The 13,736-nt window shown below is 45.6% G+C and overlaps 2 protein-coding genes across 3 annotated transcripts in view; one reads left to right on the top strand and one right to left on the bottom strand.

Annotated features, from left to right (window-relative positions):
- Positions 1-8,826, top strand: part of Zswim5 (zinc finger SWIM-type containing 5) — a 117,168-nt gene extending 108,342 nt beyond the window's left edge. Inside the window, exons 12-14 of the mRNA XM_042684923.1 lie at positions 4,118-4,281; positions 5,170-5,251; positions 5,982-8,826. Of these exons, the coding sequence (XP_042540857.1) occupies positions 4,118-4,281; positions 5,170-5,251; positions 5,982-6,844 (1,109 nt within the window). The 3' untranslated portion in view covers positions 6,845-8,826. The remainder of the gene's footprint in view (positions 1-4,117; positions 4,282-5,169; positions 5,252-5,981) is intronic.
- Positions 8,827-10,077: 1,251 nt separating this feature from the next.
- Urod (uroporphyrinogen decarboxylase) lies at positions 10,078-13,736 on the bottom strand. 2 transcript variants are annotated; one of them, XM_042675561.1, is made up of 10 exons: positions 13,666-13,736; positions 12,963-13,075; positions 12,766-12,845; positions 12,612-12,674; positions 11,922-12,119; positions 11,648-11,809; positions 11,244-11,381; positions 10,991-11,091; positions 10,834-10,900; positions 10,078-10,309 (listed from the first exon to the last, which is right to left on the bottom strand). In XM_042675561.1, the coding sequence occupies exons 1-10, from the start codon at positions 13,683-13,685 to the stop codon at positions 10,148-10,150; spliced, it is 1,104 nt and encodes a 367-aa protein (XP_042531495.1). In that variant the 5' UTR covers positions 13,686-13,736; the 3' UTR covers positions 10,078-10,147. The 2 variants fall into 2 exon arrangements, with proteins under 2 accessions (XP_042531495.1, XP_042531496.1); XM_042675562.1 differs by lacking the exon at positions 13,666-13,736 and having other exon boundaries at positions 12,937-13,075.

Here is a 13,736-nt window from a genome sequence, read left to right as displayed (position 1 = left end):
GGCAAGTCCATGGAGACTTGGGTGCCTAATGCTGGGGCAACAGGGGAAGATCAGAAGTAAAATGTAAGGAGTACAGGGTTTCTTAAAAAATATATTCAAAATAATTTAATTATATATTATTCTTTGGGGGGATGGAGAGGTACATGGCCTTGTATAGCGTGGATTGGTCTCTGATTGCAGTCTTCTTGCCACCACTTCCCAAGTGCTAGGATAGTGAGATCCTGTCTCAAAAAGAAATTTAGAGCTGGGTGCCAGTGGCTCACGCCTGTAATCCTAGCTACTCAGGAGGCTGAGATCTGAGAATCGCAGTTCAAAGCCAGCCTGGGCAGGAAAGTCTGTGAGACACTTATCTCAATAAACCACTAGAAAATCAGAAGTGGCGCTGTGGCTCAAGAGGTAGAGCGCTCGCCTTGAGCTGAAGAGCTGAGGGACAGCGCCCAAGCCCAGAGTTCAAGCGCCACAACCGACCAAAAATAAAGAAAGAAAGAAGGAAATTTAGCCAAGTGCCAGTGGTTTAAATCTATACTCCTAACTAGTCAGGAGGCCAAGATCTGAGGGTTATGGTTTGAAGCCAGCCCAGGCAGGAAAGTCTGTGAAACTCCTATCTCTAGTTAACCACAAAAAGTCAGAAGTAGAGGTGTGGCTCAAGTGGTACAGCATCAGCTTTGAATGAAAACGCTAAAGGACAGCACCCAGGTCCTGAGTTCAAGTCCCTGTATCATCACCCAGATGCACATGCATGCATGCATGTACACACACACACACACACACACACACATAAATTAATTACCTGTAATAATAGTATCAAAAGATAGGAAAACTACTTGAGGATAAGTCTGACATAAAATGTACAGATTTGTATAATGAAAATTAAAGGACATTGCCAAGAGAAATAAAGATCTACCTAAATGGAGAGACATACTATGTTCATGGATTAGAAAACTCAGTATTGTTAAAATAGTGATTCTCTATAAATTGATGTATAGATTCAATGTGATCCCAGTCATAATCTCAGGAGGTTTGTTGTTTTTTTTTTTTGGGGGGGGGGGAGAAACTGATAATAGAGATATAATAGCCAAAATCAACTTTGCAGAAAGAATAAAGTGTAAGCCTCACACTCCCTGATTTTTCATTTATTTATTTATTTTTGTCTCCTGGACTCTGTCCCTCAGCTCTTCAGCTCAAGGCTACTGCTCTACCACATGAGTTACAGTGCCACTTCCGGGACTTTCTGTTTATGTGGTGCTGAGGAACCAAACCCAGGGCCTCATGCATGCAAAGCAAGCACTCTACCACTGAGCCACCTTCCCAGCCCATCACACTCCCTGATTTTAAGACTCATTTTTAATCCATATAATTAATACAAGATAATAGGTATAAATATAGTTAAATGCTCAACAAGAAAGAATAAATAATCCCAAATACAACCTCTGGGTAGCGGGCTGGGAATGTGTCTTAGTGGTAGAGTGCTTCCCTAGCATGCACAAAGTTATGTGTTTGATTCCTTGGTACCATACACAGAAAAAACCGGAAGCAGTGCTGTGGCTCAAATGATAAAGTACTAGAGCCTTGAGCAAAAGAAGCTCAGGGACAGTGCCCAGGTACTGAATTCAAGCCCTGGGACTGACAAAAAAATAAAAATAAATAAATAAAAATAAAACATTTTGTCAGCTTATTTTGATAAAGGAACAAAGCAGTTTAGTTGAAAAAATAAAAAGATCTTTTCAAAAAACAAAGAACCACTTCTATAAAAGAACCCATAAGGCCATGTGTCACTGGTTCACACCTGTAATCCTAGATACTCAGAAAGCAAGGACAGGAGGATTGTGGTTCGATGCTAGCCTGAAAAAGTTTGTAAGGTTCTACCTCAACCTGTAATTTTTTTTTTTTTGGGGGGGGGGGGTTCCAGTCATAGGTCCTGAACTCTGTTGAATTTCTTTTTTTTTTTTTTTTTTTGTCGGTCGTGGGGCTTGAACTCTGGGCCTGAGCGCTGTCCCTTAGCTCTTCAGCTCAAGGCGAGTGCTCTACCACTTGAGCTACAGCGCCACTTCCTAGGTCCTGAACTCTGGGCCTGGGCACTATCCCTCAGCTCTCTCCAATCTGGACAGGAAAGTCCATGAGACTCTTTATCTCCAACTAACCACCAAAAAGCCAGAAGTGGAACTGTAGTTCACGTGGTAGAGCACTAGCCTTGAACAAAAACATTCAGAAATAGAGCCGCAAAAACCGGGCTCTGGTGGTTCATTGCTGTAATCCTAGCTACTGAGGAGACTGAGATCTGAAGATTGTGGTCCAAAGCCAGCCCGGGCAGGAAAGTCCATGAGACTCTTATCTCCAGTAAACCACTAAGAAAACTGGAAGTGGTACTGTGGCTAAGTGGTAGAGCACTAGCCTTGAGCTGAAGAGCTAAGGGACAGTGCCCAGGCCCAGAGTTCAAGCCCCACCACCACCAACAAAAAAAAGAAAAGAAAAGAAAGAAAGAAAAGAAAAGAAATAGAGCCCCAAGTTCAAGCCCCAGGACTGGCATTAAAAAGGGCTAGAGGGCTGGGAATGTGGCTTAGTGGTAGAGTGTTTGTCTGGCATGCATGAAGCCCTCAGTTCCACATACACAGAAAAAGCCAGAAATGGCACTGTGGCACAAGTGATAGAGTGCTAGCCTTGAACAAAAGATGCTCAGGGACAGTGCCCAGGCCCTGAGTTCAAGCCCCAGGACTGACAAAAAATAAAATAAAATAAAAAATAAAAGACATTGAGATATTGGCAGAACTTGTATGAGGTATGTTTTAGATAGTAGTAATCTATTGATGATGTGAATTTCCTGATATTGATAGTTGTTTTGTGATTAGGAAATATACACTAGTATTCCAGAGTAATGGAGCATAAAATTGCTTACTTTCAAATGGTTAGGAGAATAAAAGACCTCTTTGTATTAAGCTTTTTCCCACATTTTTATTAATATATATTAGTGGTACAAAGGGGTTTTATTCTTTGTATTATCCTTGAAACTTATTCTAAGTTTGAAAAGAATAGAAAAAATTAATCATTTTGTGCTGGCAAAAGAGGAAACTAGTGCAGTTTTTTTTTGTTTTGTTTTGGGGTTTTTTTGCTGTTTCTTGGGCACTGTCCTGTTTAAGCACTAGCACTCTACCACTTGAGCCATAGCACCACTTCATGTGGTACTGAGGAATCAAGTAACTTGATTCAGGGCTTCATGCATGCTAGGCAAGTACTCTACTACTAAGCCACATTCCCAGCCAAAGCTACAATTTTTGTATCTTGATTTTTGCATCCTGCTGGTTTGCTGCAAGTATTTATCAGATCTAAGAGCTTCTGGTGGTCTTTAAGTCTCTTACATAATTCATCATATTTTTAAATAGGGATAATTTGACTTTATCCTCCTATTTGTGTGTTCTTTCTTCTGTTTTATTGCTGTGTCTAAGAATTTAAGTACTATATTGAATAAGAATGGAGAGAATGAGCACCCTTGTACCATTATATATTTTAGGTAAAGACATGGAGATATGGCTCAACTGATAAAAGTATCAGCCTTGAACAAAAAAGCTAAGTGAGAGCATGAAGCCCTGAGTTCAAGCCCTAGTACTAGCACAAAAAAAATTAAAATATAAAAGTAAAAAAGAGCCTGAAGGTATACTGTGTAAGGGAGATAGATTAAAATGGTGAAGTATTCCTGTAGCTGCCTAAGGGAGATAGATTAAAATGGTAGAGTGAAGTATTCCTGTAGCTGCCTTGAGACAGAAGGAGCCCCCAAAAGGGGCTGGGAAGGTGGCTCAGTGGTAGAGCACTTGCCTTGCATGCATGAGGCCCTGGGTTCGATTCCTCAGCACCACATAAGCAAAAAGAAAAAAGCCAGAAGTGGCGCTGTGGCTCAAGTGGTAGAGTGCTAGCCTTGAGCTGAAGAGCTGAGGGACAGCACCCAGGCCCCACGACCGGACCAAAAAAAAAAAAAAAAGGAGCCGCCAATTAGCTTAGTAGGGACAGCATTCAGAAACATTCTATGAATTAATAGTAGTCAGTTCACCCAATATCTGTTGTGTTCAACTATCTAGGAAAAGTTTAAAGTAAATCCTGTCCCTTCCTCTTCTCCCAACACCTATAGGTGATACTCTGAGGTTGCGAACTATTCTGGAAGCAATACAGAAACACATCCATTCTTCTTCCCTCATCTTCAAACTGGCTCAAGATGCATTCAAGATTGCTACTCCCACGGACAGTAGTACAGACAGTACCCTACTCAATGTGGCCTTGGAACTGGGATTACAGGTATGTGGTAGGAGAGAGCTCACCCCCCTTTAGGTCTCTGGCTTAATGACAATTGGCAGAAGATTAATATCATCAAGAAACTGAACCTGGACTAAGTCTTGTTCTTTCTGTGTCCTCATAATACAAGTTCTAGGCCAGGCAAAACATACAGACTCTATAAATAGGGTTACTTTCTTAAGTTAAGGCCAGCAACATATTAGCTTTGGGATCTATGAGGTCCCTATCTTCCCTCCATCTTCCATCTCTACAAATCAAGTAAAGTAGAATAAGAACTTTATTTTCAAGCTGAAGGAGTAGCTCAAGTGGTTAGGCTGCCGGCCAAGCAAGCAAGCTGAGCAAGTACAAACCACAGTACCATAGTACTGACCAAAAAATGGAGGGAGGGAGGGAGGGACAAAAGTGAGGGAGAGGAGAAGAGAGGAGAGGAGAGGGAGCAGAGGGGAGGGGAAGGGAGGCAAGGCACTGGTGAATCACACCTGTAAGCCTAGCTTCTCAGGAGGCTGAGATCTGAGGGTTGTGGTTCAAAGCCAACTCGGGCAGGAAAGTGTGATACTCTTTATCTCCAATAAACTACAAAAAACCAGAAGTGGAGCTCAAGTGGTAGAGCACTACCCTTGGGCAAAAGAAGCTCCGGGACAGTACCAAGGCCCAGGACTGGCACATCCACACACAAAATAAATTTTTATTTTTATTTGCTCCAGGTCATCAGCGAAGCTTCCTATATAACTAGTGGAAGTTGTCAGAAATTAAACTTGCCCAAACTTATCAGGGGAAAGACCATGTTTAAAGCACCAAAAAATATTTGTTGCATAGATATAAGAGGAAGTGGGAAGGAAGGGGTCACAACTACCAGTCCTATGCCATTATAAATGCCTCTTTTGTATCCAGGTGATGCGGATGACATTATCAACTCTTAACTGGAGGCGCCGGGAGATGGTTCGATGGTTAGTGACCTGTGCTACAGAAGTGGGTGAGTCTCCCACCTCCTTCTACCCCCAGGGGAGTGTATAGGCCCAACTCTTGAAACAGGATTATGAATCATCAGTGTCATATTCCTGCCCCTGATTGCCTAGGAGAGGATGAGGCTGCTGGTATCAGCAGATGGCCTTTGTTCTGCCCACCCCCAGCTCCACTCTCATGCTTGGACCATGTCCTCATGTTAGCACCACTTTGACCCTCTTTCATCAGAGACATGTCTGAGAGAATGAATTTTCAGCCACTATTACTCATGTACTCACTTGGGAGGTAATGGGCCCAGTGATTTGTTCCCAGTCTCTTTCCATGCTTTGAGAAAAGAAACCCCACACAAGAATCTCAGGACCCCTTCTAGAGCCCAAAGCCCAGCACAAGACTCTATTCTGAGAGGCCCCACTTCAGGTAGAACTCCCAGGCAGACCTGCAACCCATGCTTGGGGTAGGCAAACCACAGGCTCTGTTGCTCCATCCTTGTGAGGAGCTAAGAGCACTCCAGAGGTCTACAAACTTCTGACCCAGGGGAGGAAGGGAGGGAAGAAAGCCCAAACTGGGTCTGGCCATCTGGGATGCTCCCCTTGCCCTGGTTTGCCTCAGATCATCTCAAGGCTGCTGAGGAGGAGGGAGAACTCGTCTCTGCAGGCCAAGTTCAAACCCCAAATGGTAATGTGGGCAGACCTGGATCGGGACCCGGATGGCCACTGCTGAGCTCAGGCTCTCCCTGACAGGTGTGCGGGCCCTGGTGAGCATCTTGCAGAACTGGTACACACTCTTCACCCCTACCGAGGCTACTAGTATTGTAGCTGCCACCGCCGTATCCCACACCACTATCCTGCGCCTCAGTCTTGACTACCCACAGCGGGAGGAACTGGCTAGCTGTGCTCGCACACTGGCCCTGCAGTGTGCTATGAAGGATCCACAGAGCTGTGCCTTGTCAGCCCTTACACTCTGTGAGAAAGACCACATTGCCTTTGAGGCAGCCTATCAGATTGCCATTGATGCTGCTGCTGGTGGTATGACCCATTCACAGCTGTTCACCATTGCCCGCTACATGGAGCTCCGTGGCTACCCGCTACGTGCCTTCAAGCTGGCCTCACTGGCCATGAGCCATCTTAACCTGGCCTACAACCAGGATACACACCCAGCCATCAATGATGTGCTCTGGGCTTGTGCTCTCAGCCACTCACTAGGCAAGAATGAGCTGGCAGCCCTCATCCCCCTGGTGGTGAAGAGTGTGCACTGTGCCACGGTGCTTTCAGACATCCTGCGGCGATGCACAGTGACTGCACCTGGCCTGGCTGGCATCCCAGGCCGCCGCAGCTCTGGAAAGCTCATGTCCACTGACAAAGCTCCACTTCGCCAGCTGCTGGATGCCACCATCAATGCCTATATCAACACTACACACTCGCGTCTGACACACATCAGCCCCCGCCACTATGGAGAGTTCATTGAGTTTCTGAGCAAGGCTCGAGAAACCTTCCTGCTGCCCCAGGACGGCCACTTGCAATTTGCCCAGTTTATTGACAACCTCAAGCAGATTTACAAAGGCAAGAAGAAGCTGATGCTGCTGGTTCGGGAGCGCTTTGGCTGAGAAAGCAGGTGGCTCACTGTCAGGGCAGCCTGGGCTTCCAGGTACCAACAAGTCAGGCCAAGGACACTAAAACATTTGTCCACCCTGAGAGGACTCTGAACACTCAGAGCAAAAGATGGGGAGAGTCCAACTGTAGCCAATATGCCTGCCTTGGCAAACTTTGTTATAGCCCACTGTTCTGGAGGATCTGGGCCCTGCATATTGATCAGAAACCCCACAACATGCCACCTCACGCCCTTATATCCTGCGTGTCCTGGGCATTGGCCCCTCTCCCTTGGCAAACACAGAACACTGTTCCAACTCAGGGATTGCTTAACCAGAGAAACAGAAGCATTTATGGTACTGTACATACTATAGTATATGTGTTGCCAATTATTGTAAAGTTGTAACTATTTATAATTCTGGCTCTGATTTGATGGGCACTTAAAAGTAGATGTGGGTGGGAGGATAGGCTTGTTTTCTGAGGAGACTCACAACCATTTCTCAGGTTTCCCTTGCAGAGTGTATGTTGTCAGTGGATGAGTGGGGGTGGCAGAGAGAAAAGAAAATGAACAGTTAAAATAAATCCCAAGTCTTGTCTATGCAGAAACCCCAGCTTGAAGACAGAGCATCTGTAGCCCAATGGTGGGTGAGGGGCAGAGGCCAAGACTGGACTTAAAACTTCTGCCCTTCAAAGCAATGAAGACACTGAAACTTCTGCCCCTGCCTCACACAGCCTCTCCAGGAGCCTGCTAAATCCCTGAATAACAGGTTCAGGGAGAAGATGAGTGTCTGAGAAGCCACTGAGCTCATAATATGCACCTGCTGTGGTCACCTTTTATGTTAGAGAGAGTCTGGTTTCATCTCCAGTTCTCTGTGTGTGTTTGTGTATATGGCTAAATACATGTATATATGTGATACATGCTTATGTTGAACTGTAGATTTCTGTTCAGTTTAATTTGCAAATGTGTGATAATGTATATCTGTAAGTCCTCTCCTGTTTGCATGTACATGTACACAAAAGTGTATGTGTATAAACATGTTTGTGTCTGTGTGCCCGTTAGCCATGGGTCAGTGTAGTGTATCTTTATATGTATAACTAAGTTATTTTCTATATTAGTTATATTTGTGTATTCATCTTTGAGGATCTGCATGAATGTGTACATTCTCTTAGATTGCTTTTGTTTTTTGCCAGATCTCTTTTTCATTCCTTAGTCTCTTACTCCAACTAAACATTTGTTCCCTTCTAATGCCTTCATTATTCACCATTCTTTCAACAAACAAGCCTCTAAACACCAGTGTCCCTTTGCCCTAATATTGGTTACTTCAGCTTCAGTTCTTTTCTCACCAGTACATGCTTCTTTTCTCCTGGCTTTCTACCTCAAGCTTCCTCTGCCTGCTTTTGTCATAGTCCCATTGGTTGCTCATTTGGAGACTGAGGTGGTTATGCCTTTGGCCTTCCCCTTCCTAATTTCTAGCTCTAGTGGACAACCTGTCTTAGCCTTAGCTTACCTCCTCAGCGTATCATGTTCCTGCTACCTTCCTGACTTATAAGCTCAGCCTAGATAGGAGGTAGCAAGGGCATTCAAGAGTTGATTGATACCAATGTCTTGGGTGTTTACTGTTTTGTGTCTTAGTTCCTGAATTGGGGTGGGGTTTGATAGGGAAGGGGTGGTGTAGCTAGAGTGTGAACCCAGGACCTGTCTGCTTTACTTTTCTCTTTAGCAAACTATGTCATCTTTTTTATTCCAAACTGTCCAGTAAGTTGTATTTGCTGTTTGTGGCTACTAAAGTCCTGCTGTCCAGCCAAGGGCCCCTCCAATGTCTCAGCCCAATGGGTTGGTTTAAAAAAAAAGCCACTCCCATTTCTGTATCACAATTGCCCTTTTTTAGCAAGTGTGTAAACTCAATGCTTTTCTATGAATAAATCATGGATCACAGAAAAGAATTTTCTAAAAGCAGAAATTGTGTTCACTCAATAAACAAGGCCCTTCTTCCCCTTTTGCATTATTCTGACTGGAACAGGGAACTGGCTGGGGCCTACAGTGGATATAGAGTGACAGATTAATTTCTTGCCACATCAGACCCCTCTCCAGAGTCCACAAGCTCCTCAGAGCTTTGTCCTAGGAAATAGGTATCCCCTCTCACCACTACGGAGAGTTCTATATGAGTATCTCATTTTCGGAGATACTCAGAAAATGATGTGGGCTGGGAATGTGGCTTAGTGGTAGAGTACTTGCCTAGCATGCATGAAGCCTTGAGTTCAATTCCTCAGTACCATATAACAAAAAGCTGGAAGTGACTCTCTGGCTCAAGTGATAGACAGCCTTGAGCAAAAGAAACTCAGGGACATTGCCCAGGCCCTGAGTTCAAGCTCCAGGACTGGAAGAAATGGAAGGAAGGGAGGGAGGGAGGGAGGGAGGGAATAATGCAATGACTATGGATGCCAAAGAATCCTTTGGATTCACAGGCCTTGGTGATAGACCAGTTTAAGCCTCCAATCCTGTAAGAATCTGAGCTCTGGATCTTCAGTGTCAAATCTGAAGGTTTGTCTGCTAAGGTAGTGCACACCTGTAATCCCAGCATGCAGGAATCTGAGATGGGAGAATCATTAATTCTAGGCCAACCTAGCTATGTAGTAATATCCCATCTCAAAAACAAACCAAAAAGCAAACAAAAAACACTGAATATTCTTTAGTTTTTACCTGTTTACCTATACTCCATCTTCTTCTCCAGGATCCTCAAGTGTTTTAGCCATTTTGTGTTTATCTTCAGTCTTTCCCAAACTCAAAACCCTATCAGCTTGGCCTTTATATTGGTACCGACCCTACCCTTTCTCTAAGAAGTTCTACCAAATCTCATTTAGCTCTGGGGCTTAGAGCTCAATGGCAGTGAGAACCTGACATTAAGTACCGTAAAGTACCTGAGTCCCAGCCGGGTGCTGGTGGCTCACGCCTGTAATCCTAGCTACTCAGGAGGCTGAGATCTGAGGATCGCGGTTCAAAGCCAGCCCGGGCAGGAGAGACCATGAGACTCCTATCTCCAATAAACCATCAGAAAACCGGAAGTGGCGGCGTAGCTCAAGTGGTAGAGCGCTCGCCCTGAGCTGAAGAGCTAAAGGGCAGCGCCCAGGCCCAGAGTTCAAGCCCCACGACCGACAAAAAAAAAAAAAAAAGTACCTGAGTCCCAAGACAAGTGAGAAAGAATGCAGAGAGAGCCTCAAGGAAGGAGCACAGGCTTAAGGAACTGAGATTAGTTCTGAAACTTTTATTCTCCTAGAAATAATCATCTGTATTCAAGGTACTTAAGAGGAAAAATGTATGCTTAGTTTTTTCGAAGTAGACGTGAATGCCTGTGCACAGCATCCACAAAGGCACCCACATGTTCTGGGTCCATGTCAGGGTAAAGTCCATGGCCTAAGTTGGCAATGTAACGTCGTGGTCCAAAATCATCCAACATCTGCTGTACCAGCTGCCCGATCTCCTCCTAAGGGACCAAGATGACACTGCCTATATTAGAAGTAAGCCACTGTCCTTCCTATATGTGATAGTGGCACACAGATATGCAGGTATGCCTTCACACAATGCTGTTTAATCATTAATTCAACAGAATTCATCAGTTGCCTTATATGGATCAGGCACTAAGAAAACAAAAATGAATAAGAAAAATTGTTGCCTAAGACTTAAGTTGTGTGTATAGAAGGGAGGGGAAAATAGACACAATAAAAATATATAAGCTGGGAATGTGGCTTAGTGGTAGAGGACTTGCTTAGCATGCATGAAGTTCTGGGTTTGATTCCTTAGTACCACATAAACAGAAAAAGCTGGAAGTGGCACTGTGACTCAAGTGGTAGAGTGATAGCCTTGGGCAAAAGAGCTCAGAGACAGTGCCCAAGCCCTGAGTTCAAGCCCTAAGACTTGCAAAAAAAAAAAAAAAATGTATATACACACACACACAACCCAACCATAGTATAAAGACAAATATGTACTCATAGGGGCCTTAATTGTTACCTCAGAGGCATAGAGGGCACAGGGGTCCAGGTTGCCCTGCAAGGTCACTGTCTTCCCCACACGCTCCCTAGAAACAGAGACAGTGGCACATTTTACTGACTGCATATTTAACAGCTACATCTCTAATTCAACTTCTAATACCCCCTCCATCACTCACCGGGCTTTCTTTGGGGTCATTGTCCAATCAAGCCCAACCACCTCATAGCCAGCCTGGGCCAGCTCATCTAGGGCAAAATGTCCATCCTTAGCAAAGATGATCTGGAGGAAAGAATACATGTCTGAGGCTTGGATATGCCCACTAGCCTTTATTGGCTGCTCTTCTGCTGCCCTCCAGTGGTAATTTCAGCCCATTTAGAACATACTTTCAAAGCTCAACAGACAACTTGACTCAACTTTATCCCATTCCTCACCATGGGTACTGGTGCCAGGCCAGCTTTCTGCAGCCCGGCTTTTACTCTTTTTGCTATATCACGGATGTATGGCAGTGCAAACTTGTTGAAGAGCTGTGGGCCAAGATGCCCTGCATGGGACTCAAAGAGCTGCAACGCCTACAGTTAAAGGGTAGTGAAGAAAAAAATAACATTTCAGGCTCAACATACAGAACATGCCTCAACTGTCCCCAGGTGACTGGCTGACCTATAAATCGAGATAAAAAGGTTAGCCTTCTCTGTATCTCAGAACATTGGCCCCTTGCTTTGCTGCTGCAGCTAGATTATTGGAGGCCAAGATAAGACCCCTGCCCTCACCAGTTTAGGAGACTATTACTTCTGGTCCTTATCAATCAAGCCCAAGTTTATTTGTTTTCAGGACTCACCTGGGCACCAGCAGCCACTTGTCCTACTAGATATGGTACCAGAGCATCAGTGAGGATACGAAGCAGCTGGTGACTAGCCTGAGGTTTTTGATAGAGCCAGCGCTTGGCCTGAGCCATAGTGTTTGAGCCGCCACCCTCAATCATGTATGTCATCAAAGTCCACTGCAGAAGTATACAAAGATACAGAAAACAGTCTTGACATTATCTTCCCTTCTACACCAGACCTGTCAGTGTAATCCCTTCATATCCCAGTCCCAGTCCTGTCCCATATTACCGGGGCACCAGCAAAGCCAATCAGTGGCACACGGCCAGCCAGCCGCTTTCGGGTAAGGGTGATGGCCTGGAACACATAGCCTAGCTCAGAGGCCACTACTGCTGGATCCCGCAGACGCTCTAGGTCCCGCTCGTCTCTTAATGGCTCTGGGAAGCTGGGTCCTTTGCCAGGTACCATGGTCACTTCCATGCCCAGTGCCTGAAACAGAATAATACATCTGAGTCCCCAGCCTGGAACTACAGGAAGAAGGGTTCTAAGTTCAGCACATGCCAGGAAAAAAAATTAGAGAATAAAATTCAACTCCCATCCTTTCAGTTTTTCCCTCTCTTCAGTTATAATAAAGTGTTCATCTTTTTGAACTTTGGTAGGACAGCTAGGATTTCCAAGAAGTCCTTTTTTTATTTTTTGTCCATCATGGGGCATGAACTCGGGGCCTGGGCACTGTCCTTCAGCTCTTTTCCTCAAGGCTAGTGCTCTACCACTTTGAGCCACAGTGCCATTTCCAGTTTTCTGGTGATAAGTATCTCACTGACTTTCCTTCCAGGGCTGCCTTTGAGCCATGATTCTCAGATCTCAGCCTCCTGAGTAGCTAGGATTATAGGCGTGAGTCACCAGCATCCGGCATCCAGCCCCCCCCCCCACACACACACTTTTTTTAAACTCATTCTAAGACCATGTTTGAGTGCATACCTGAGGTACCACAAGAATGTCAGAGAAGATGATGGCAGCATCCAGAGGGAAGCGTTGCAATGGCTGTAGGGAATAGAAAACAGGTTCTAGGTGGCAAGCTGAAGGAATAAATCTCCCCCCCCCCACACACACACACCTTCTCTAAACCTCTCACCTGCAGAGTCAGTTCACAGCAGGCCTCAGGAGAGCGACAGGTGCTGAAGAAGTCCTGGTTAGCCCTGGTTTCCCTAAATTCTGTAGACCAAGGAGGAGACAGAACTCAAGCCTGAGGCCTTTCAGAGCCCTTGCCTACCTCTGGAAAACTTTTCACCCTCCAGAGTTTTACCTAGACTTTGGGGCATAAACCCTGACCTGGTAGGTAACGGCCTGCCTGCCGCATGCACCAAACGGGAGTGTAGTCTGTTTCTTCTCCCCAGGCGGCTCGCAGGAACGTGTCATTCTTCAGCTCCGGAAAGCACTGGGGTCTGGTGATGAGGTGCGGGTGGGGGTAAAGATAAGTGTCAGTATGCTAGGCTGAGGGGTTGGAAAGGCACGGGTTCTTGTGGCAGATTCAGTCTAGGACCGCTATCTACCTCCTCCAGACACCAGCTCTCAAGCTGTGGCTCCCCCACCCATTCCGCCTCCTCTCTATCAATTAGGTGGTGCACAAAACTAGAAAGGCCTGCGCTGGGGCCTCTTCCCCAGCTCAAACTGGAGGGACGGAGGTTGGGGCAGGGGGAGTGGAGGGGGACGGAAGAGATGAAAGACTAATAATAATTTGGGAGAAGCTGGTCGCTTGCTAATCTAGCGAGTCTGAAAGAGGAATCAAGAGTTGGCCGTCCCAGAATAAACGTGCTACTTAAACATTCCGGGGTATCTCAGGAAAGAATGTCTAGGGATCCAGCAGGGCAGTCCCTGGAATGAGGGTCTCAGAAACCCATGTTTGGAAGAGTCGATAGTCCAGCGACAGGCTTCTATTGGGAGATCTCCACGAACATGCGGATATAAGGAGATTCCTAAATTGGAAGAATTAGATCAGAAATCCTGCTAGCCTCACCGCGCTTAGAGGACTCACCCCGACCCGTTCGCCTCCATGGCAAAAACGTAAACTGCGGAGACAGTTCCCCACTTTTAAGCCTGCCCCCC

This window comes from Dipodomys spectabilis, unplaced genomic scaffold (assembly GCF_019054845.1).
Source record: "Dipodomys spectabilis isolate Male_0828 unplaced genomic scaffold, ASM1905484v1 ptg000002l, whole genome shotgun sequence".
Lineage (NCBI taxonomy): Eukaryota > Metazoa > Chordata > Mammalia > Rodentia > Heteromyidae > Dipodomys > Dipodomys spectabilis.
The sequence above is the reverse complement of the archived record's forward strand: the minus strand, read 5'-3'. Positions and strand labels throughout refer to the sequence as shown.